At 40.1% G+C, this 24,679-nt stretch overlaps 1 protein-coding gene across 7 annotated transcripts in view; it reads left to right on the top strand.

The window, feature by feature from the left end:
• Window positions 1-24,679, top strand: part of PCDH17 (protocadherin 17) — a 312,742-nt gene that overhangs the window by 90,796 nt on the left and 197,267 nt on the right. For 5 of the 7 annotated variants that reach the window (XM_073614232.1, XM_073614236.1, XM_073614237.1 and 2 more), the window contains 2 exons: window positions 21,334-21,392; window positions 21,509-21,681. In XM_073614232.1, coding sequence (XP_073470333.1) covers window positions 21,334-21,392; window positions 21,509-21,681 — 232 coding nt within the window. The remainder of the gene's footprint in view (window positions 1-21,333; window positions 21,393-21,508; window positions 21,682-24,679) is intronic. The other 2 variants (XM_073614234.1, XM_073614233.1) reach the window with 1 other exon arrangement.

Below are 24,679 nucleotides of genomic sequence, written 5' to 3' on the forward strand. Positions count from 1 at the left end.
CAGTGGCACTGCTGTGCAGGATTACGTACCTGTTATGTGATCCTGCACTTCCAGGTAGGGGGCGCACACATGCGTGCCGCCACCGGGCCACTCCAGCTGTGTTTATACACACGGACTCAATGTACGCCGAGTACTAAGGGAGAACGGCGGTCTGCCTATGTCAGTAGGGAAGGCATGGATCCCGGATCCATGCCTTCCCCTAGTAAAAGCACCTCCCACAGTACACAAAATCACTGGCTAGGCACACAGTTAACCCTTTGATCGCCCCTGATGTTAACCCCTTCCCAGCCAGTGTCATTAGTACAGGACAAGTCCGTATTTTTAAGCACTAATAACTGTATTAGTGTCACTGGCCCCCAAAAAGTGTCAGTGTCCGACTGTCCACTGCAATATTGCAGTCGCTGATCGCTGCCATTACTAGTAAAAAAAAATAAAAAAATAATATCCCATGGTTTGTAGATGCTATAACTGTTGCGAAAACCAATCAATATACACTTATTGTTTTTTTTTTACCAAAAATATGTAGCAGAATACACATTAGCCTAAGACAATGAAGAAATTCGATTTTTTTCAATTTTTTTATTGGATATGTTTTATAGTAGAAAGTAAAAAATATTGCTTTTTTTTGTCAAATTTGTCGGCCTTTTTTTGTTTATAGTGCAAAAAATAAAAACTACAGAGGTGATCAAATACCACCAAAAAAAAGCTCTATTTGTGGGAAAAAAAGCATCATTTTTAATTGGGTACTTTGTTGTACGAGAATGCAATAGTCAGTTAAAGTATTGCAGTGCCGTCTCGCAAAAAATGGTCTGGTCATGAAGGGGGGGTACAGTAAATCTTGCAGAGGGCAAGTGGTTAAAGCAAACTGTTAATAAATGAGAACCTTCACAGATTAACTGTTACACATATAAATAAATAAGCAAGAACATTGTTTTACTTTGAAGGTGCAAACAGCTGTCAGCTATATCCATAACTGGACTGATTCAAATCAAGTCACATGACTCGGAAAAGTTAATACTTGTAATTAATTAAAATCACAGTGTGAACTCCTGTGGATCAATTGCCCTCATCGGCTTTAAATATAAATGAGATTTTGCTCAGTGTTTCCCTTTTACCAACAAAAGGAAAGGAAATCACTTTAATACTTTTTTTCATTACATAAGAAACATTTATCTTAACAATGTTGGTAGTTTCTTTGAATTTAATATAGCTGGTAGTTAATAGATGTGCCTATCTGAAGTATAAGAGGTAGCATAAAGGACTAAAAAGTTATTATATTTCTTTCTGTTATTCCTCTGATACATGTAAATTATATTTTATATATCAAAGCAAACAAGTAATGTGTAGGTCTCCCAGAATAGCTGTCCTTACTCAGAAATTTCTCATATTTATGTCATTATTGTGTAGTTTTACAGGCACATTAGATTTTCCCTATTTTCTGCTTAAACTGAATATGTTAAAGGACATATGCAGCAAAAATGTCCTTTGCTTCTGTTGTAAATTAAGGTAATTTATTTACATATAAAGCATAAAGTCAGAATTTGTGACTATTCTAGTGGTTGCAGACTTATGAGCTGAAGAGGGCCTCAAATGTGGTCCCTAACATCACCAAAGGGGCGCACATAATGTTCAATATATGTAATGCTTGAGAGGACAGAAAACTGTAAGAAAATGCAGACCTCATAGAGGAAATGAGGGTCAGAGTGTACAGGCATGCTACATTTTTTGGCTAGGGATATGCTACAGAAGACAATACGAAACTGGGAACATGTTACGTGAGGCTAGTAAAGAGAAATTCTATTGTCCTAATCAGTGTTCTCACTACAGACTGCTGAGGTCTGTGGTGCCACGCATCATATATCAAAGGACACTGTTTCCAGCTTGCCTGCCCATACCTCCATATAAGTAGACAGTTACAAAGCTGGAGAGAGTGTCACTGAACTAGGAGAGTGCCTACCAGGGAGAACTATAAGCCCTCTGCCAATGTGGCAGTCAGGACTTGTAGCTCATTCCTTTATAAATTGATGTGAATGAATGGCTCAGCTGTGTTTTATAAAATTAGAGGAAGTAGAGGGTTCTTTACTTTAAGAGCGGCAAGTATGTGGAATTCCCTTTCACAGGCGGTGGTCTCAGCGGGGGGCATCGATAGTTTCAAGAAACTATCAGAACAGCACCTGAGCGACCGCAACATGCAGGGATATACAATGTAGTACTGACATATAATCACACACATAGATTGGACTTGATGGACTTGTGTCTTTTTTTGACCTCACCTACTATGTAACTATATAACTCTGTAACTATGTGTGGGCAGAGCCTGGAGCATGTTACACATTATATCCTAAATATGGGTAACATGCTTCTAAAGGTGAACTTATATTTTAATTGAAAGTGGCATCATCTACCTGACCTATGGCAGATGAAGCTGCTCCACTGTATGTATTTTATTTGTGTATGCGCACATAAAAACACATTGTACAGGCATTATTGTAGTCTATTTCATTTCCAATAGTACCCCATGAACTGAGGCAAAGCAACTAAGTTGCAGCAGACCATGGTGGTTGCATTGGAAAAAAATGGTGTTTATTAAATGAATAGGCTGAATTAGGTCTCGCCCTCACAGGTTTACTACAGCATTCAGCAAGTACCAGGGTCGTGTTTGCCCACATGGGTATGCACAGGTGTTCCCTGCATCTTTGGGCAGGAAGTCCCTTTCATGTCAGTTGGCACACAGCAGCTGCATGGACACAGCCTCTCCCAATTTGACAGCTATGTGGGTGCATGGCCCCAAATGCACATTGTCTGTGTTTGGGGCCCTGCACCTGCACTCTTACGGCTGTCAAATTGGAAGCAGTGGCTGTGTCTATGCAGTCACTGCATCCCAATTGACATGAATAGGACAGCCTTCATGGGGATGCATGAAACACTTGTCCATCCTTGTGTGGGCAAACCTAGCTTTCACATGGGCTTACATTAATGCACCGCATTGGACTGCCTTTGTGGGATAGCATTGTCTTGGGGTAACAGAGATTCAGAGCCACCACAATCATTGAAGCAAAGTTCACTTTCCAGTTGTATTAGTTTCAGTTTAGTGCACCATTTTGGATAGGTCCCTTTTTTGTATTTCCTCCAAAATGCAGTCACTGAAATAACTATTGAAGGTTATCCCATAATATATATATATATATATGTATATATATATATATATATATATATATATATATATATATATATGTCATTATGATTAGATTTCCTTTCTGTATTATGTTTATGTTACATACATTACGTATTATGTTACTACGATGTAATGACTGATTTCTCAACACTGTTCTGAATCCAGTTGCAGTGTTATGCACTTTTTCGAAAGCAGCATTTGCTACAAATATGTAAGTGATCATCATAGAGTACATCTGGGCAAAGCTTATCCTCCATAGAATGATAATGCCTAATAACACTTGGCTCAAGATAAGAAATTTTAGCTTACACAAGTTTATTCTTCCTGTGAGAAAAATAACCTACCACTTCCTTTTTTTAGAAATAATGTGCCGGATTTTGGTGGAGGAAGAATTTTGTTTTCATTTTTTTTCCATTTAAAAGTAACTCTAAAGTCTAACTAAATGACATTTTCGTTTGTAAAGTATTGCATATCATTTTTTTCCAATAAATTATGTGTAGCCTTTTTTTTCCATCTCCATACTGTCTTTTTGCAGACAATTTCTGTCTACATGCTTGCACTCTATATATTTCTGCATTGCATTTCTTAAAGTGATTCTAAAGGCAGAAGTTTTTTTATCTTAAAGTTCACCCTAAAACTAAAATCTGTAAATCTACTTGCATCCACAATCTACGACTAACCTATCTAGCCCTGTAAAAAAGAAATCACTATACATACCTTTTGTGAAGCCGCTCTGATCCGGTCCCACGCTGAGCTGTCAGCGGCAGCTTCTCTGTGTAGGCGGGTGCAGAGGAGGCAGCCAACAAAAGAAGCCGCATAGTAACTTTATGGGTGACATCACTTCCCAGGCATTTCACAGCCGTTGTCGCACACAGCTTCCGCCGCTGGAGACCGGACCAGGGCGGCTTGAGAAAAGGTATGTATAGAGATTTCTTCTTTACAGGGCTAGATAGGTTAATCTTATGCCGCGTACACACAACCGGACTTTACGGCATACTTTGCCCGGCGGACTTTTCAACGGACTTTACGACGGACTTTACGAATGAACGGACTTGCCTACACACGATCAACCAAAGTCTGACGGATTCGTACGTGATGGCGTACGACCGGACTAAAACAAGGAAGTTCATAGCCAGTAGCCAATAGCTGCCCTAGCGTCGGTTTTTGTCCGTCGGACTAGCATACAGACGAGCTGACTTTTCGACCGGACTCGAGTCCGTCGGATAGATTGAAACATGTTTCAAATCTAAGTCCTTCAAACTTTTGAGAAAACAAAGTCCGCTGGAGCCCACACACGATCAAATTGTCCGACAAAATCCGGTACGCCGGACCAAGTATGCTGTAAAGTCTGATCGTATGCACGCAGCATTAGATTGTGGATGCCTGTAGATTTACAGATTTTAGTTTTAGGCTGAAATTCTACTTTAATGCATACTATGCATTAAGGTAAAAAATCTTCTGGATGCAGATTCCCCTCCCCCCTCAGCCCATCCCTGAGTCTCATCTCGATTCAGCGATGTGCATGAGAGCTGCAGCTCTCCTGGATTTTTCTCTCCTTATTGGCTCTCACAGCAGCAGGAGCAATTGTCAATCACAGCCACTGAGGCAATGAAAAGCGAGTGGGGACGGGGACCGAGCCATGCTCTGTGCGTGAATGGACAATGTCCAGTCACAGGAATGTATCTTGGGATCGAGCCTGCCCCAAAAGGCTTGCTATTGGTAGCACTCAGCCGGGGGAAAGAGCCAGGTTCACTGATGGGGGACCCAAAAAGAAGAGGATCGGGGCTTCTCTGTGCAAAACAATTGCACAGAGCAGGTAAGTACAGCATTTATTTCTTGTTTCTGCTCCTATTGTTGACAATAGTAGACCATTCATATTTATGTAGCAATGATTACAGAGTTGCATGTATGTGTGTTTTTTTATGGCGTTCAGCTTTAAAGGATAAGTTCACCTATTATAAAATGTTACATCCGTATTTAAAGTGTAACATGCAACATGTTACTTTGGAGCAGGCAACCATTGCCCTCTTCACCTCATGATAGCAGGCAGGGGATCCTCTCCAGGCACCCACTGTCAAATTTTAAAAACAGAGCAGCTGTGTGGGGCTCTGGTCACACAGCCGCATCATTCATTCACAGCGCTCTGCAAATGAATGAACTAAAAGTTCTGTCTTCCTCCATGGCAGACGTCTCATAGTTTTCAGTGAACTGTGAGGGTACTCATGAGTGTCCTCATAGTTTATTGATTTTTCCTGCACTTTATTAACTGTTGGCTTGTATGGAGAGGTACAGGCAGACAGCTATGCTAAGTGTCTGCAGGAGCCTGTGATTGCGCCCACGATCACAGGAGTAATGCTTTACAGACTACAGTGTAAAAACAAAATAAAAATAATGTGTTTTTATTTTAACCTGAAAAATCATGTGCATTCATTTATTTATTTATTTATTTATTTATTTTACAAAAGGTGAACTTATCCTTTAAGGTTCAGAAGAATTTCTCTCCACATTCTGAAATTGGAATGCCCCACACTGTTAGTTGTACAAAGCTTTTTATTCAGGATCGTAAACTTCTAATTCTAGTGTAGACTGTGTGAAATGTTATCATGGACCAGGGAATCTTTTCATATTTAGGTGCCATTTCATAAAGGTATATTTTAGTAGAAATGGGCAGCCGTCTATAAAGTCTGATTCATAAGTGCCAGTGTTCTGTGCATCAATGCACAACAGTGACATAAACATACCTCATTTATCTGTGGTACACCAATTAAACTTGCTGTAGCATAATAACTCAAGGCAATCAATCAGAACTGATGTCTCTCTGGTGTGATGCCACTAGTTTTGTATTGGCCATAAATGAAAACTTGCTTTGAGTTTTAAAGTGTGTACACATTTGTACATATTAATGCATTTTAAAGTTAACTCTGGGAAAAAAAAAAATATATTTTTTACAGATGCTTTGTAAAACTATAATACAGCTAATGATTGTTGCCCTGGCTGCTGCTATGTTCGTTAAACTTTCTTACTGTCATTTATCTAGTACACTAACTTCTGTCCCCGAAACGTATAGTTGTAGCTCTAGTACAGTTCTTGCAGCAAGTTGCTTGCTCGCCCCCACATCCATAAAACACCTTGTATTCTTTTCACAGAAAACAAGGCATTCTGTAAATGGACAAGGAGAAGGGGGATGGGGATGAATATTAAAGTCGAAGTAAACTTCCCTGGATTGTTTGTACCTATAGGTAAGCCTATGATAAGGCTTACCTAAAGGTACTGAGAGTATCTCCTAAATGTGTGCCGTTTAGGAGATATTTACTGCATATGCAGCCGATGACATCATCAGCGCATATGATCTGGAGGAACAGCCACCTGTGCTGTTTCTTCAGGGCCCTGTGCCGTGACTGGCGCCTGTCGCGCACATGCGCTGGAGTGTTGTCACGTGGCTCCGGCCAGTCGCACAGCTGGAGTCTGCGGACCCAGAAGGAAGACAGGCAAGGATGGATGCAGCCTCCAGCGGTGATAACGAGGGCTTCAATTGCAGGTAAGTTTTGCATAATGTGCTAGTATGTGATGCATACTAGCACATTATGCCTTTACTTTGCAGGTCAGGGAAAAAAAAGGGGGAAGCACTTTTCTTCCTCTTTAATCTCTACCTTGTCCAAATGCCAATCTCCACCTTATCCAAATGCCAATCTCCACCTTGTCCAAACACAGAATATCTTGTATTCTGTGAAAAGAATGCAAGCTCTTTTATGAATGAAGAAGGTGGCGAGCAAACGACCCCCTGTGAGAACTGTGTTAGAGCCATGTCTCTAAGGCATCATTACGTTACTCATTTTTTTTTACTCAACCAGTGAGTTGAGCAAAAAAAAATTACTTGATTCTCTCATCCACACACTCAATTAGGATGGGAGAATCACTCCCTCTGAATCTTTGTATTCTGACAGTGAGTAGACTTTCCTGCCATTAGAATACACAGATCAGTTCTGTCAGTTATAGCCTGCGGCATTGATCAATCAGAGAAAAACCCAAAGGCTGCTTGTACAGATGGCAGTCTGTAGATTTGACTTCTGTACAATCAGCCTGACATGGATCGATATTTGACCAGCCCCTGCTGAACCGGTTGAATTTCGATCCATGGATGGCTGGCTTAAGTTTTAGCACCGGAAGTTTTGTGCTTACAATGATGTACAGGAATAATGACAATAAGAGTTTTACCAAATGCAGCATTCAGACAACAATCATTAGAGCTGTTTCATTTTTACAAAGCAACTGTTTAAATGTTGTTTTTCCTAGAGTTCAAACTGTTAAGGATTGTTTATAAAACTTATGGACTATACTGTAGATCTATACAGTTTAATTTCATTGTCTCTGAGCCATAGCTCTTTGAAGTACAAGTATTTAGATGATATGTCAGCAGAATGCAACATTCACTATATACATATAACATTTAGTGGTTAGCACTTCTGCCTTGCAGCACTGTGTTGTGTTTTTGATGAAGAACACACCATAAACGCAGTAAAATTGCTGCAAAATCACATGCTTCTTTCGGCGGCCATTATAGGCATCTTTTTTCTAATGGCGAAATACAGATAATCCTATTTTTGGACGATAATTTTTGGCAGCCAATAGATCGGTGCATCCTTACAAGTCAGTACCAGTAAGCAAAGGTGTATTTGCTTTGGAAGAATAAATCACCTCTATATTGCCTGTCCTACATGTCTGGATGTTGCTGTATTATGTAAAACTATTAGTTTAGTTTTTTACATATTAGAATGGGGTGCCTTGAGATTGTGCAGAATTATAAAGGGTGCCTTGACTGACAAAAGGTTGAGAAACGCTGCTTTAGATTGTAAGCTCCTTGCATGCGGACTGATGTGAATGTGCAATATATATGTAGAGGGAAGCATACATTTTCGGCGCTATATAAATGCCTGTAATAAATAAATAAAAAAATACTAATAGACATAAATTATTGTGCTATTGATGCTTGCAGTAATTGCAGGCACATGACAGGAAGTGTAATATAAAAGTACACTACTTTGCAACAAAGTTATCACATTGAAGTGAAACATCTTGCTGAATTGTATAGTATAAGTGGCAACACTGTATTACTTTGAAGTTTTCTTTTCTCTGTGATTTAATTAATCTGCAAGAACACTACATATGGATGAAAAGTAATAATTGCTTAGCCAAGGGAGAGTTCCATAGATGACAATATTTACGTTGTACTGTTTGTACTATTTTCTACTGAAAGACTAAATTGTGAATTATCCTTCCTCTGTTGAATATTGAGTGAATGGTTGTGGATAATAGCATGTGTTTTTACATTTAGAGTTATTTTTAGAGCAATTTAAAAGCCTTGTGCAGTTGTCTATTATAATATACTGAAGCACTGTAGAGCCTTCTAAAAAACAGAAGTTAACCAATTCTCTCACTGTTTCATCATTTTAGAAATATAAGAGGTTTGTTTCTTATTTTGGGGTGGTGGATGGAGTCCTGTAAAGCTTATCTTTGTGCCTCTTGTGTCAGCTGTGTATCAAGAAACACATGCCTCTTGTACATATTTAGCCTGCGATTATAGATCTCTGTATTTGAAACTGCATGCAGTTGTTGCAGGTTTGTTGGCCTTCAATAGTGCAGTGTATGGATTCCATGGCTTCTCTATTGAGTAAGGCTTGGTGACCAGCAAAAATGAATACCCAGACAGGTTGTAGTGAGCTGGACATAATGGAACCAAAAAGCTCCCAATTAAACCAATGTGAAGCACAGTAGAGACTTCTTGAAACAGAAGATATTGCATTCTAGAGGGTATCTAAAAAAATGTAAAAAGGTCAGCACAAATGGTATACTATCACCTTCCCCACTCCTCCCAACTTACGTAACTCACCCTTCCCTTACCCCAGCTGCATGCTTATCAGGTTCTTGCTGCCACAGCCCACCACAAACTTTACATCCTGGATCTGCTGCTTGCTGTCTGCCCCTGTCTGTGGGAATCAACTGGACAGGCAGAAAGAAACTCCAGACTGGTTGGATGCAAATTTTGTGGTGGATTGCAGATGCAAGAATTTGGTAAGTATACCGCTGAGGTAGAAGGGGGGAGGGTGATGTGGTGTTGGTTACTTAACTCATTTGGACATTTGTTATTATTTTGCACTTTATGTGTTTTTCTGGATTTTTTAAAATTAAATTACCAGTGATGTACTGTATATGTATTATCAAGGATTGTTGCACTTTATTTGTCACATTATTTAAATATTGTGTATATATATATTTTTTTTATTGTGTTTAAAGCGCCCTCTTATATTATACTACCCACATTTCACAAAGTCAGCACCTTGCACTTTGAGGGGAGCAGCTTATGTAGTTTTTATTTTAGTCATAGGGTGGGGTTCTCCCTATTTTTCATATATCTACATATATATATATTTTTGCCCCCATGATGGGTTCTTATATTTTCTGCTGCACTTTGAGTCCATTCTGGATGCTGCAGTATTTATACATGTTATTATTTGTCTATATCGTAATTGTATCTTCTTGCATGATATAAAAGACAAGTGCAGCGCAATAAGAGAGTGTAATAAGTATATATAACCATTAATGGAAAAAAAAGTCCTTAATCACTCATGGATGGAATAAACTTCCACTCTCGATCAGGACAGGACATGTAAAATCTTCTCAAAAACTCTTGCACAATAAGTCTGTAGGAAAATGCGCTTACCAGAACTGTTGGACCTCTAAATTATAGGAGGTCATATGGGCCTGATATCCGGAAAACATCTACAGAACGACTTAGATCACCTGGATAATTATCCTCATCCACCGTTAGCTTTTACAAGCTGGAGACCATGTGATTCATAATGCAGTGATCAAATTTTCCTCAATCAGATCCTCAGTAGGTGTGTGATAAACACCATAGGTGAAAAAAGCCCAGAAGATAAAAGAAAGGAGTCCTCTAAGTGCAGACTGTGTGCTAATTTATTCAAAAAAAGGAGGTATATAACAATAAAAGAGTGCTAGGGAGCGCAATGTAAAAAACACACAATAAAAGTTCAAAAAACTGATCCAGTGACACTTTCAGTTAACCGCTGTAGCGCAGTGTGAAAGGCAAATGCCGATAATGTACAATCCTAGTGAGACGCTCAGCTGTTCGCGCCTGAACAGCTGAGAAGGCTGCGGGTGACGTCACAGGTAGACTCCGCCCCCGTACACGGCGTTACGTCCAGGTGGACTTCGTCAGCGAGGGTGGAGTCTGTGAGTCACCCTCGCTCCTCAAATAGCCGCCGCCAGTCAGCTGGGAGTGGTCCGTTCCCGGAAGCGGAACACAAATCCCAAAGTAGAGGGGCCGCTGCATGGGGACACTAATCCCAGTTACTAGCAGGAACGTTTTATTAAAGCTAAATGAGGAGATCAAATTGTGGGCTGAATTAGCCTCAGAGACATGTATATTAATTGAATAGGCTAAATTATTATTAAAAATAAATATAAATATATAGAAATATAGTTAATAAATTGCCTAGAAATAATAATAAAAATAAGAATAATAACCTGTGTGTGTGCCCGCAGCCTTCTCTTACAAAAATGCAAACAATCATACATGTTAAATAACAGGGTAAATAGTTATAAATAAATTTAAAAACAAATACCTAAAAAATTACTTTATTTATTAGAAATAAAACAGTTAAGGTCGAACTCAACATTCAGACCTCTAGGGACCCCTACCCGTGTCTTATGTATCCATAGAGATTCTCTTTGGCTTAACTGCCTAATAAAATTACCACCTCTCCAATGCCGGGTTACTTTCTCTATCCCCCAGAATTGGAGTTTTTTCGGATCTCTATTATGACATAACCTGAAATGTTTAGATACAGAGTGCGTCTTGAGACCTTTTTTGATGTTATTTACATGCTCGCCAATGCGGACTCCCATCGACCTAGAGGTTCTACCCACATACTGGAGACCGCATTCGCATTGGAGCATGTAAACTACTCCAACTGTATCACATTCTTAATTTTATGCGTTTTGTTAGTGGCGGTGGCTATGAATTCTTTCCTCCTTTTTAGATTAAACTTGCATTGCTTACAAGCCTGGCATTTTCCACAGGAATAAAAGCCGGACATGAAATTAAATATTCTATTTTCCCTAAACACAGGAAGGTCCACTACCCCAGGGCTATAATGTCTCTTAAGGTAGGTGGTCTACTGTATACAAATCTGGGGCGAGCTGGGAGAGTTGGACCCAATACATTGTCCCTTCTCAAAATATCCCAGTGTTTAAGGATAATTTTTTCTACTTTTTTATATTGTATGTTATAGTCTAGAATGATCCTATATTGAGGGGGATTCTGCTCGCTGTTAATTTTAGAAGACTCTGCTACCAACCGAGATCTGTCCATGGTGCCTGCTTTGGTCAATTCTTCTAATATGTGTTCCTGGGTATAGCCTATCTGTATAAATTTCTCTGCCATAACGTTGGCCTGAGAGAAATAATCACTATCGAGAAAGCAATTGCGTCGTAAGTGAATGAATTGTCCTCTGGGTATATTAAGCAACCATGAATTATGATGACAACTGTCCAAGGGAATGTACCCATTCCGATCGGTTGGCTTACAATAGTTCCTTGTTTTAAAAGTCCCATCATGCTTAAAAATTTCTAGGTCAAGGAAGGCTATGCAGGAAGCATCAGCATTCCAAGATAAGCGAATATTTCTGGTGTTGCCATTAAGCCTAGACATGAAAAGTTGGAGGCTAATGAGGTCACCCTCCCATAGCATGAATAGGTCATCTATATATCTTTGGTAGCAGACCAATTGGGATGGTCTACTACCAAAGACACATTCCTCCTCCCAGTGTGCCATGAAAATGTTTGCGACGCTAGGTGCAAAACGTGCGCCCATGGCAACACCGAGAGTTTGAAGAAATAATTTTTTCCCATACCAAAAATAATTTCTGGTGAGGCAAAATTCAAGTGATTTCAAAAGAAAGACTTGAAGTTGGGAAGGGAGATTGGATTTATTTAAGGCCCATTGTACCGATTGGATCGCATCTTGATGTCCAATAATCGTGTACAGTGAGCCAACATCGGCCATCACGAGCAAACTATTATTCTTAAGTGGAAGGTTTTCCATTATTTGAATAATATGCTTCGTATCCTTCAAGAAAGCTGTAAGACCAACAGTTCTGGTAAGCGCATTTTCCTACAGACTTATTGTGCAAGAGTTTTGAGAAGATTGTACATGTCCTGTCCTGATCGAGAGTGGAAGTTTATTCCATTCATGAGTGATTAAGGACTTTTTTTACCATTAATGGTTATATATACTTATTACACTCTCTTATTGCGCTGCACTTGTCTTTTATATCATATTGTTTTGGGTTGGTGAATCCTTTAGTGTTCAGCTTGCAATATCCATTTATTTGTTAATTTTTTGCGCTGATTGTTTTTCCATTTATTAATTATCTTCTTGCATGTTTAAACATTCTCACTAATAGTTCACCAGATTTCATATACAAGGAACTATATATGGAACTTTACGTGTTATAACATTTTACAACTTTAATATAAGAAAAATATAAAGCTATCACATAACACTAAATTAATTAGGTGATTTGTGATTTGAATGGATTCAGTTCCTAAGCCATTTACCCTTTGTAAATGTTTAATGTCTAATTTGGTGCATTTGCAATTGTGTTAAAGAACATTTGTACTGAGAAAACACATAAGCTACCACTGCTGACTTCCTTTTAGAAATGCTAGTTGCCTGGTAGTCAATGACATCAGCACTTTGTGGTACAGAATAGTATGCAGTAATTCAAGTCAGAATTCTTGTATTTGCTTTGATTCAGTTATTTAGAAAACATTTATACTGTTGGATTTGCAACACAGGCAGACATATAGCATTTTCCGAAAGATGCCAGCAACAGCAGCTTATTTTTCATTCAATGCATATAAGCTATACCACTATGATGCATTAATATACATTAAAACATGCCAGAGTGATCCAAAGCAAAGCATGTAAAACAAATGTAAATGTGCCAGAGGAAAAACAACTGTACCTTAGATACAAATAAAAACAGCCCCCCTAACCGCTAAGTGCAGCCCACCTGGTTCAATACATAGCTTCAGACTCAGTACAGTGATCCTCACTGTGTGGCCCCTCTAGGCCCCTTGCATTTGGAGAGATCTTTGTCGAGTTTTTAGCCGGCATATGCATACCACAGCCATATTCATTCTTGTGTGGAGCTGTACTATTTACTTCAGAGATAAAACAATAATCCTTCCACTTTATAAAACACTTATGTGACCAGTTCTGTTCACCAATCCTCAGGAAGGATGTGCTGGAACTGGAGAGGGGCGAGCAACAAAATGAATGAGGAAGGAGGACCTCAGTTATGAGGAACGACTAAAAGCATTAAACTTATTCTCCCAGAAGTGATGCTTGAGAGGAGATATGATAACAATATACAAATACCCCAATGGTGATCCCAGCATAGGAAGAACAATATTCAGTCTCACTCAAGACACTCAATAAAATTGGAGGAGAAGTGGTTTAACCTTAAGCTGCGTAGGGGGTTTTTCACTGTCAGGGCGGTAAGTATATGGAACTCGCTTCCATAACCAGTGGCATCATCAGGAAGTGTTGATTGTTTTAAAAAAACTCTTGGACGTGTATCTTGGTGAATACAGTATATAGAGATATGGGAAATAGTTTTCGACATGAACACACACACCCACATACTGTAGGTTGAACTGGATGGACTAGTGTCTTTATTCAACCTTACCAACTATGTAACTAGCATAAAATGTCTCTGAAATATACTGGTTTCAATCTGAACCTACTACACAAAAGAAAAACCCCTATATACCCTCATTCTTTGTGTGAGATTTATGTCCAGTTTTGTTTCCAATAATTTATCCATTGAATAATATTATGCCTTGGTTCAGTCAAACTTAAAATTACCTAGCCATAATACATTACTGAATAAACTGGAACAGAAAGGTTTCTTTGCTGCTTTCCACAGTGTGCCACTATTTTATGGCTCCTACTGTATATCACCAGTCATTGTCTGAGGAGTACATTGTAGGAAAGGAAATTGTAGCTATCAGCTTACTGCCTTATCTGTATTAGCTTCATGTTTTATAAACTCCTAAAATATTTATACATAACTCATGTTTTAGGGTGAGTGGTACATTGCTTCCTTGGTCTTATCAATTGTTAACAAGGTTCTGTCCTCGACTACTGCTGTGTAATAGGATCCGTATTGCGTTAAAAATGCTATTGCTATAGGTGTAGACACCAAGGAGGGTAGCATGGTATACTGAGCTCAGTAAACAGCAGGGTTTCTAAAGTTTCTTGCTTTGAAATACCAATATTGTCAATCACAGCCAATGCCTTCTTTCAGCAAATAAATCCTGGGACATGACCAGAGTAGAAAGATGCTGTATCTATCCATATCAAACTTAAATGTCCTATAGAAATCAATAAGTTATGCATTACTTACAGCTTTAAAGGTCCCAGAGAGCTCAGCATTTTGTAGGTTATGATACATTTTTCCTTGGGGCCATAGTGTCAATACAGAAATGAGCAATGGTTAGTTTATTTGTGACTGTTTGTCAACCTTGTTGCCTCATCATGACAGGTAATATTACTTTTTTAAAGGAGTAGTGACTATTCTCTTAGCAAAGTGAATGTTCACTTAGCTTAGTGCATAAGGTCTGTTCACTTTGAATCCCCATGCTTATGGAGCGGGATAATTCTGTTACTGCCATCAGTTATAGTTCCATGCAAGCGCTGACATGGCACACATTATTATTATTATTATACAGGATTTATATAGCACCAGTAGTTTGTGCACCACTTTACAAAATTACACATGTAATATTGTTTATAAACAAAACCTTAGGGTTAGTGTTAAAGTGGTTGTAAACCCACAAAAAAAAAACTTGCAAGTCAAAGGCATAATGAGCTAGTATGCAAAGCATACTAGCTCATTATGAAATACTCACCTTAGATCGAAGCCTCTGCAGCAGTCCCGACACCCTGCTGTGCCTGGCGACTTGTCTCCTGGAGTTATTTCTGGGTATCGCAAGCTCCGGCGCTGTGATTGACCGGAGCCCCGCTGACGTCACTCCCGCACATGCGCCATGCAGGTTTAGGAGAGATTCACGGTAGCTACAGGTAAGCCTTATTATAGGCTTACCTGTTGTAAAGAGTGGTTGTAAAGGGTTTACAACCACTTTAAGACCCCTTTCACACTGGAGGCGTTTTTCAGGCGCTTGTGTATACACCGCTCCTAAAGTGCCCCTGCCCATTGAAATCAATGGGCAGCACCGCCGAAGAGCCTGAAAAGGGCCTCGGCAGCAGCGCTTTGCGGACACTTTTAACCCTTTATTGGGGCCCTAGCAGGGTTTAAAAACGCCCCATTAGCACCCAAAAAGCACCTCAAAAAGGACAGTAAAGCGTTGCTAAAACCAGCAGAGCTTTACCGCTGACGCCCCCGCCCTGACAGTGTAAAAGGACTCTAAGGTTAGCACAAAGGTTAGAGTTACCTTAAGGATTGGTATTAGGTTAGTACTTGAGTTAGGGTTAGCATTAGGGTTAAGACTTTAAGGACCAGCAGTAGGCATAGGGATATAGGATGCACTTGGGTTAGGGATATTTTTAGGGTTAGCATATGGGTTTGGTTTACTGAAACTGGTGCAGTTGTGCATAGAAACCAAAACTGTAATATGTGTCATGTACCCACTTTTTCCTTTTTTTGGGGTCTTTCCCCCTAATTTGTTCTCAGTGCATAGAAACCAATCAGCTTCAAGGTTTTTTGTCAAGATTAATTGAATAAGCGGAAGCTGATTGGCTACCATGAACAACTGCACCAGATTTTGCACTCTTCAGTTTTAGTAAATCAACCCCAGTGTGCTGAAAGTGCTTGTATACCGCTGACCTTTTTTCCCCCTGCAAGGTAAAGTCATAATGTGCCAGTATGCATCGCATAGTAGCACATTATGTTAAACTTACCTTAAAACGAAGCTGTTCCAGCGCTGCGATGTCAGTGTTACAGTCGATTCCATCTGCACCCGTCTTGCTTCCGGGTTTGCGGGCTCCGGCTCTGTGACTGTCCAGAGCCGTGGTGACGTCACGACACAGGACTCGGAAGGAACGGCATGAGTGGCCTTTCCTTCAGAGTGCATGCGCCAGTGATGTCACTGGCTGCATGCAATGTAAATATCTCCTAACCAGTGTCCGCTTAGGAGATATTTACACTACCTATAGGTAAGCATTATTATAGGCTTACCTATAGGTAAAGGTCAGGAAAGTAAGTTTACTTCCTCTTTAAGCAGATAACACGCAAACAATTCTATTTTCTTGTGTCTTTATATAACATGCCTATTAACCATTTATAGTGCTGAAAGAAAATTTAGGTGAACCCGTGGAATTAATAGCTGGTCAAACCTCCTTTGACAGCAGTGACATCAATCAAGCAATTATGGTAGCTCCTGATCAGACCTGCACAACATTCAGAAGGATTTGTTGACACTTCCTCTTTACAAAACTGTCCCAACCCAGACACATTTGTCTGGTGTAAGTAGCTCTCTTGAGGTCATTCCACACCATCTTTATGGTCTGGGCTCTGACTGGGCCACTCCAAAGGCATATTTTCTTTTTCTAAAGACAGTCTGTGGTGGATTTACTTAATTGCTTAGGGTTATTGTCCTGCTTCATCACCCAACTTCTGCTAGGCTTTGACTGGTGGACAGCCACGCTGATATTATCCTGTAAGATATTTTGGTAAACTTGGGAATTAATTTCCACTTGATGATGGCAAGTGATCCAGGTCCTGGGGCAGCGAAGCAAGCCCAATCCACCCTACTTCACCATTGGGATGATGTTTTGATATTGGTAAGCTGTGCTCTTTTTGCACCATACAAAGTGCTGAGTATTCTTCCCGATCAATTCAACTTTTGTTTAGTCAGTCCACAAATAATTTTCCCAGTAGTATTGCAGTTTTCCAGAGTATTCTTTTGCAAAGATCAGGTGCATAGCAATGTTTTTTTTATTATGTTTTTTTAGAGCAGCTGCTTCCTTTGTGGTGTTCTGCCATGAACACTCTGCCTGTTCAAAGACTTACGTATGGTTGACTCATGAAAAGAGATGTATGCCAGTTCCAGTGATGTCTTCAAGCCTTTAGCTGTTACTCATGGGTTCTTCTTTACCTCATTGAGGATTCTGCATTGTACTTTGGGAGTCATCTTGGTTGGGTGCCCACTTCTAGGGAGAGTAGCCAGAGTACTACACTGTCTTAATTTACAGACAATAGGGTTTATTTACTAAAGGCAAATCCACTTTGCACTACAAGTGCACTGTAAGTGCACTTGAAAGTGCACTTCTAAGTGCAGTCGCTGTAGATCTGAGGGGAAGCTCTGAAATGAGGGGAAGCTCTGAAATGAGGGGAAGCTCTGCTGATTTTATTATCCAATCATGTACAAGCAAAAATGCTGTTTTTTATTTTCCTTGCATGTCCTCCTCAGATCTACAGCGACTGCACTTCCACTTGGAGTGCAAAGTGGATTTGCCTTTAGTAAATAACCCCCAATGTGTCTAACTGATCGTGATGCAGATCAACTACTCTTGATCGTACATCTTCAGAGAGCTCCTTTTTGTGAAACATGGTGTACATCAGCAGATGCTTCTTATGAATAGCAGTCTTAAAATATTTGAATGTCCTTTATCAATCAAAGTAGTAAACCACACTTCCAAACTCTGTTCATTATTTAAACTCCAGATGTGTAAACTACTGACTGTAATTAGCTTTCAGTTAGGGTTGTCCCGATACCGATACTAGTATCGTTATTGGTACCGATACCGAGCATTTGCCCGAGTACTTGTACTCGGGTGAATGCTCTAATGCTTCACCCGATACCTGGACAGTCAGGGTGATCAGTGCGGAGGGGGAGTTACAAGCACCGATCACCCTGTATAGATTTCAATAAAGCCTGACAGCCGTTTCTCCGCTTTTCTCCCCCCCTTTCAATTGCTTTAGTGAAATCTACACAGCGGTGATCAGTGCTTGTAACTGCCCCCAAAGCCGCACAGATCACCGCTGACTGTCCCTGTATTCTCCTCCAGTCCCCCTCTGTTCTGCTGCTGTCCCCCTCAATGTCCCCCTCCATGCTGCTGTCCCCCTCCATTCTCCTCCATGTCCCCCTCCGTTCTGCTGTCCCCCTCCGTTCTCTGTGTCCCCCTCCGTTCTCCTCCATGTCCCCCTCCTTTCTGTCCCCCTCTGTTCTGCTGTCCCCCTCTGTTCTCCTCCGTGTCCCCCCTCCGTGTCCCCCCTCCGTTCTGTCCCCCTCGGTTCTCCTCCATGTCCCCCTCCGTTCTGTCCCCCTCAGTTCTCCTCCATGTCCCCCTCCGTTCTGTCCTCCTCTGTTCTCCTCCATGTCCCCCTTCATTCTGTCCCCCTCTGTTCTCCTCCGTGTCCCCCTCTGTTCTGTCCCCCTCCGTTCTGCTGTCCCCCTCCGTTCTCCTCCGTGTCCCCCTCCGTTCTGTCCCCCTCGGTTCTCTTCTGTGTCCCCCTCCGTTCTGTCCCCCTCAGTTCTCCTCCATGTCCCCCTCCGTTCTGTCCCCCTCCGTTCTCCTCCATGTCCCCCTCCATTCTGTCCCCCTCCGTTCTCCTCCGTGTCCCCCTCCGTTCTGTCCCCCTCCGTTCTCCTCTGTGTTCCCTTCCGTGCTGCTGTCCCCCTCTGTTCTCGATGCTTCAGTTTATGAATGGAGAGGAGCCTCTGTCTCCTCTCCATTCATTTTCAGTGCAGCTGAGGCTGCTGAGAAGGGGACTGGGAAACGTGTCCTCAGTCCCTTTCCCTGTCTCAAAAGGGGAGATGTCAGGGGCAGGGGTCTGTTAAGACCTCTGATATCTTACCAAAGTCCCCCAACAGGGCTAATAATAATTAAAAAAAAAAAATAATTGCAATAAATAATAAAAAGAAATTAATAGTAAAAAATAATAAAAAATAAAATAAAAAACACACTGACACTGTCCACTCCGCCCCTTAAAAAAAAAGAAAGCATTGTAAAAAAACATAACAAAATAAATTGTAAAACATAATAAAACAAAAACAAAAAACTACTGACACACGTGCCACTGTCACATGACATTAAAAAAAAAATTATCGGTAATCGGTATTGGCGAGTACTTTAAAAAAGTATCGGTACTTGTACTCGGTCTTAAAAAAGTGGTATCGGGACAACCCTACTTTCAGTGAAGTAATTAATCTGGGTTCACTTACTTTTTACTTTAGCATGGTGAATGTTTAATGGGTGTATTCAGTAAAGACACGAGAAATTGTTTGTGTTATTTGCTTACAGTAAGCACACTGCCTTTGTTGTGACTTAGATGAGATCACAGATCACATGTTATTACAAATTAGATGAGGTTCAGATCATATTTTATGGCAAATTACTGCAGAAAACCTCACTTACATTTAATGATCACCTATGGTATGTGTGTTCAGTAGCCACCTACAAGTGTATGGGTAGTATGATTAAGGGGCAGTTGGGTGCAGGAGCACTGAGATGGGTTAGTTGTATTCGAGAATATGTATTAACTTTCTATATGAAGTGAATTTAATTTGTGTGAGCTTAATATCAGTCACAGACTGGCCATACTTGCCTTTTAAAAGCAACATTCCGTATAGTAATTTTGTTGCCTTATTCAGCAGCTACAAAGAATCCTTATTATGCTTCCGCGTTTTTATTCATTAACTTCTTCCTAAATCCATTTTTCCTTCAACTTTTAATTGGGGAGTTTTTGCATAAAAGATTAAAGTAGAAAGAATTAGGCCTGCTTGAAACATTTAAATTTGAAAGATGCTTTCCAGACAAAATTATGTGGAAAAGGCTCCATGCAATCAAGCAGAGAAATATTACATAAAGAATCAGAGGACACCCAAACTTCTTCTCATACAGTCTCACATATAACATCATTATATCTTCATTATTGAAACCCTCTTTAATGACACAAGGCCACCAGCAAGATTAAAAAATTAACTCCTCGAAAAGAGGATCATTTTTAAGATCAGTCATTTATGTAAACACTTGCTGTGAAACATGAAGCATTACCTTAGGCTTTATGCTTCATTAGTTAAGTGTTTTTTTCAGCAGAAAAAGTTGTGTTTTTTTTACAAGAAAAAATTGTTGCTGGTGCATCATGGCATGGCAAGATATATGGAACCGTCAAGCGTTTGTCAATATGTCAGCTGCAAGGGCTGTAGCCTGTGTGATGTGCAGTGTTGATGGCTTTGCTTTTTCCCATCATCTTATTGTTTGCCAGTGTTCTATTGTTTATGCCTTTTGAAGCTTCCGTGATTTATACAAAGAAAATTCACATTGTAATTGGCAGAGGTCCATACAATCTGAATTCAGTAAACAACATTAGATCACTGGTTTGTAAACTAGCTGTGCTAAAAATACTTAACGGAACCATTAAGTGACATTTTTCCCTTGCATTTGGCAACAATAATCATTAATATTATTGTTTGCATGCAGTCGTGTTACACAGCAACAGCTATTAAAATTGGATGAGACTTAATTATGAAGATTAAATTATCCATACATGCAATGCTTGCTTTTGTTCAAATTAAAAAAAAAAACAGTTGCCCACATGAGATTGTGTATAGGGCTTATCTCCTAATTGTCAGACGATTTGGTTTGTTTCCTAATTTTTTTCAAAAAAAGAAGAGGTTATGCCAGAATCTCAGGAAACTATAGACTGAAATTAATAAAAACAAACAATGTTAAATTATTTACTTCATTTATAGGCAGACAACAGAGAATGTGAGTTTTTTTTCCCTCTATTCCCTTAAATATTCCATCATCATAGCCAACTAATGAAAACACATAAATAATGCTTCTCTATATCTGACTAGGGGAAATGTTTTAATGTTTATTTTAACAGGTAATGTGTAAACTAGATTAATTTAATTTTCTGCAGAGCACCATTCTGTTCTTGGCTGTAATCAAAATGTACAAGTGTAAAAATAATATTTAATAATTGATGGCTAGGAAGCCCTGTATCTTGGCAGAATGTCTGTCCAGTGTGTATTGATATGCACATATACAATACTTGTTTATTTATATATCTTTTTTCTTTTTTTTCTTTTTTTCCTCACAGACAGACAATTTCCCTGCTGAGTCCAATTACATGGGAAGCAGACAGCAATTTGTTCAAAGGTAGGGCAGTTAAAATAATGGTCTATATATTACAATTTACTCTGCTTTGGATGGTCATACTTTTTCATTGTGTGACACTTAAAGTGAATTTACTTTATTTCTTTATAATAAATCAGCAGCTCAACCTTCAAGGACCCAGAAAGAGCAAGCCTAAGGGACAGTGGTCATGGAGACAGTGATCAAGCTGACAGTGATCAAGATACCAACAAAGGTTCCTGCTGTGACATGTCTGTAAGAGAGGCCCTTAAGATGAAAACCACGACAGCTAAATGCCAACCTTTGGAACAAGGTGAGTAACCCCATCCATTGCAATGCAAAATAAAAGGTTAAATATTTTCCTATACACATATCTGGCTTCAGCTACATGGCAACTAATTCCACACTGTAATGTGAAAGGAAGGGTTAAATCATGTCATAAGAATGTTTAATCTTTGGCTAAATGCCAACTGCAGCCACGTAACCTTCTTTTGTAATGTTAAAGTGTATGCAAACCCTAACAATCAACTTCTCATATGTTCTGCCTTTTGGTCTGTTAAATAAATAATTTGAATTTTTTTGTTATATTTGTTTAGTGCAAACAAATATCTGTGATCAAGCCTAAGTTCTATTTATGGACTAAAGAGCACCTCCGCCTATGTTATGTAAATGATTAGAGGAGGTGGTGTTCTGTAGTCCTAAAAAAGTCCTGTCCTAGGGTGACAATACTCCGTAGCTATGGTACAGTGAGTAAGTGTTGTCACTCTAGAACAGGAAATGTGTTACTGGCAGGATCACCACATCTGAGGACTAGTAAGCTGCTGCATATTACATTTTAATTGTGGGTTTTCATTGACTTTAAATAGAGAGTTAGATATTACACTGTAGTGCATCAAAGGGTAAATACTAGGCCAAGGTGAATAATCGTTTTATCCCAATATAAAAAGTACACTAGGAAAACTATTTTTGATAGACAGAATTCATCTGTTCCCATGCCTATTAAGCTTGATCAAGCCTGGACCAACTCAAGCCTGGATCAAGCCTGGACCAACCCAGCGGGTTGCAGTACTCCAAACCATTTATCTGGGGGCATCTGCTAATTTCTCTTCTGCTTCTGTCAACCCATGATTTTTTTAGGGGAGTACAGACTGCCCAGTGAAGCACTGTCAAGGTATGAAGGATGAAGCAGGAATTGCCTTTTAGTTGTTGATTATCTAGGAACTATTGTAGCAAAATAAGACCCAAAGAAATGTGGGAAAGGATGTGCCCTGGGATTTGGTCAATTTCTACTGGTCAGAGGAGGTGACAGTGGTGCAATGTGTCTATGGGGATGCAGATGGGGAAAAAAGGGGAGTGAATGGTAAAGTGTGGTAGGGAACAGAAACAATTTAGGCATCCACATTTGTAGGCAAAACATACCGTAAAGGGACAGGCTGGCCAGTTAGAACAATGGGAGGATGGCATGCATTAAATGGGGACACAATAATAAGTGTTAAAAAAAGATCCATAACCAATAATACAGTAATAGAGGGAAGACACCCTTCCATTAAAGTATTACAAGATCATGCCATTGGATCAACTCGCTAAGAGATGAATATCACATGAATATTTTCAGTAAAGTAGCTCATACAGTATTTACCTCAGCTGCAGGCAATAAACTAAAAAAACATTAATTAAATACCGTGCGCATTAATTCTATTTTTTGTATTTAGTGCATTTTTACATGTTATTTTACTGCAGACTGGACCTCCAGCCGTTTTCTGGTACCAGTGTTAGTTGCACCACTGTTAAATGTGACCCCTCCAACTCATACTGGTTATCAGGGAGCTGGCACCTGGCGACTTCCTAACATCCAATGACTCATCCTTGCCCTGGGAGATTTCCGGCTGGCAGGTGAATGTAAAAAAAGGAGCTGAACAGTGTTTAAAAACGAAATGGCATCTAGGTCTCCCCAAAGTCCTTACCAGGCCCTTCGGGTCTGGTTTAAATTTTAGAGGGACCCAACACCAAAAAGAAATATTGAACGAGTCCCCCCAACCAGACCCTTATATGAGCATACTGCCTGGCAGGTTAGAAAAGGGGAAGAGGAAAGGGCATGCCTGTCCCCCCCGACATTCTACTAGGTTACATGCCTTGGGTAAGGCAAGGGTACCTTGATGTGGAGGAATGCCCTGGCAAAGTACCCTGTACCCATGTTGATGAGGGCAAGGGACTTTTCCCCACACACCTGGCCCGGTGGTTGTGGGGGTCTGTGGGCATTGTACCTATTAGGATCCGGAAGCCACCTTTAACAATATGATGATGCCCTCCCCCATGTTAACAAATAAGGGGTACATAGTACCCCTACTCACTCACCAAAAAAAAATATACTCTAGAAATAAAAACACTCAAACATTTGAAAAGTCCTCTATTAAAAACAAAGAAAAAAACTAATGTCTGCTGATACAATCTCATTCTTGTGCCAAATGACATCTCCTAGCCCCCTGCTAAAATACATGGGTGATGTCACCTGGATGACATCATTGACCAAATATGGACTTGTCCATATTTGGTCAATGAAATCACAGGGTGACCCCACCCATTTGTTTACTTTAGTGGTAGAGACCCTGAGATGATATCCAATCCTGTTGCTTTCCTCAAGCTGAATGACATCTCCGTTCCCCATCACTAAAGTAAACAAAGGGGCCTGGTCACTTGGGTGACTAAATATGCATGTGCATATTTAGTCAATTATGTCATTGACCAGATATGGATATGAACCCCACCCCTTTGTTAACTTTAGTGGCAGGGACTTGTTTGGCATGAGGGAAGTGACATGATCAAGATGGCTATTGCATTTTTTTCTTTCAGGAGTGTCAGCAGCCATTGTTTATCATGGCTGACGTGGACCAGCATTGCTGGACGATGTGATTGATGATGGATGAACAGGGACATTTTTTTTTTAATAAAGAACTTGTCAATAATTTTGGTGTTTTTATTTCTAGGGTTCTCCTTACTCATTCACATGGTGGCCAGTATTTGGGGATTTGGGGACACCCTTATTTTTAAGGGGGCTTCCAGATGCCGATAAGCTTCAGGCCCCCCCCCCCCAGCCGCCACAACCTCCTGGCCAGATTTTTGGGGAAGAGGCACTTGTCCTCTTCAATACGGGGACAAGGTGCTGTGCCAAGGGGGACTCTAAAATTGCTACCAGGTCCAAAGAACCTAGTATGGATTTGTGGGGTAGCCACCACATGTTTTTTTTCACTACTGCCCTTGACAGCTGAAAGAGCAGTGTGGGTATGAGTCACTGGTTGTTAGGACCCAGCGGG

The sequence above is a fragment of the Aquarana catesbeiana genome, linkage group LG02, assembly GCF_042186555.1.
Source record: "Aquarana catesbeiana isolate 2022-GZ linkage group LG02, ASM4218655v1, whole genome shotgun sequence".
Lineage (NCBI taxonomy): Eukaryota > Metazoa > Chordata > Amphibia > Anura > Ranidae > Aquarana > Aquarana catesbeiana.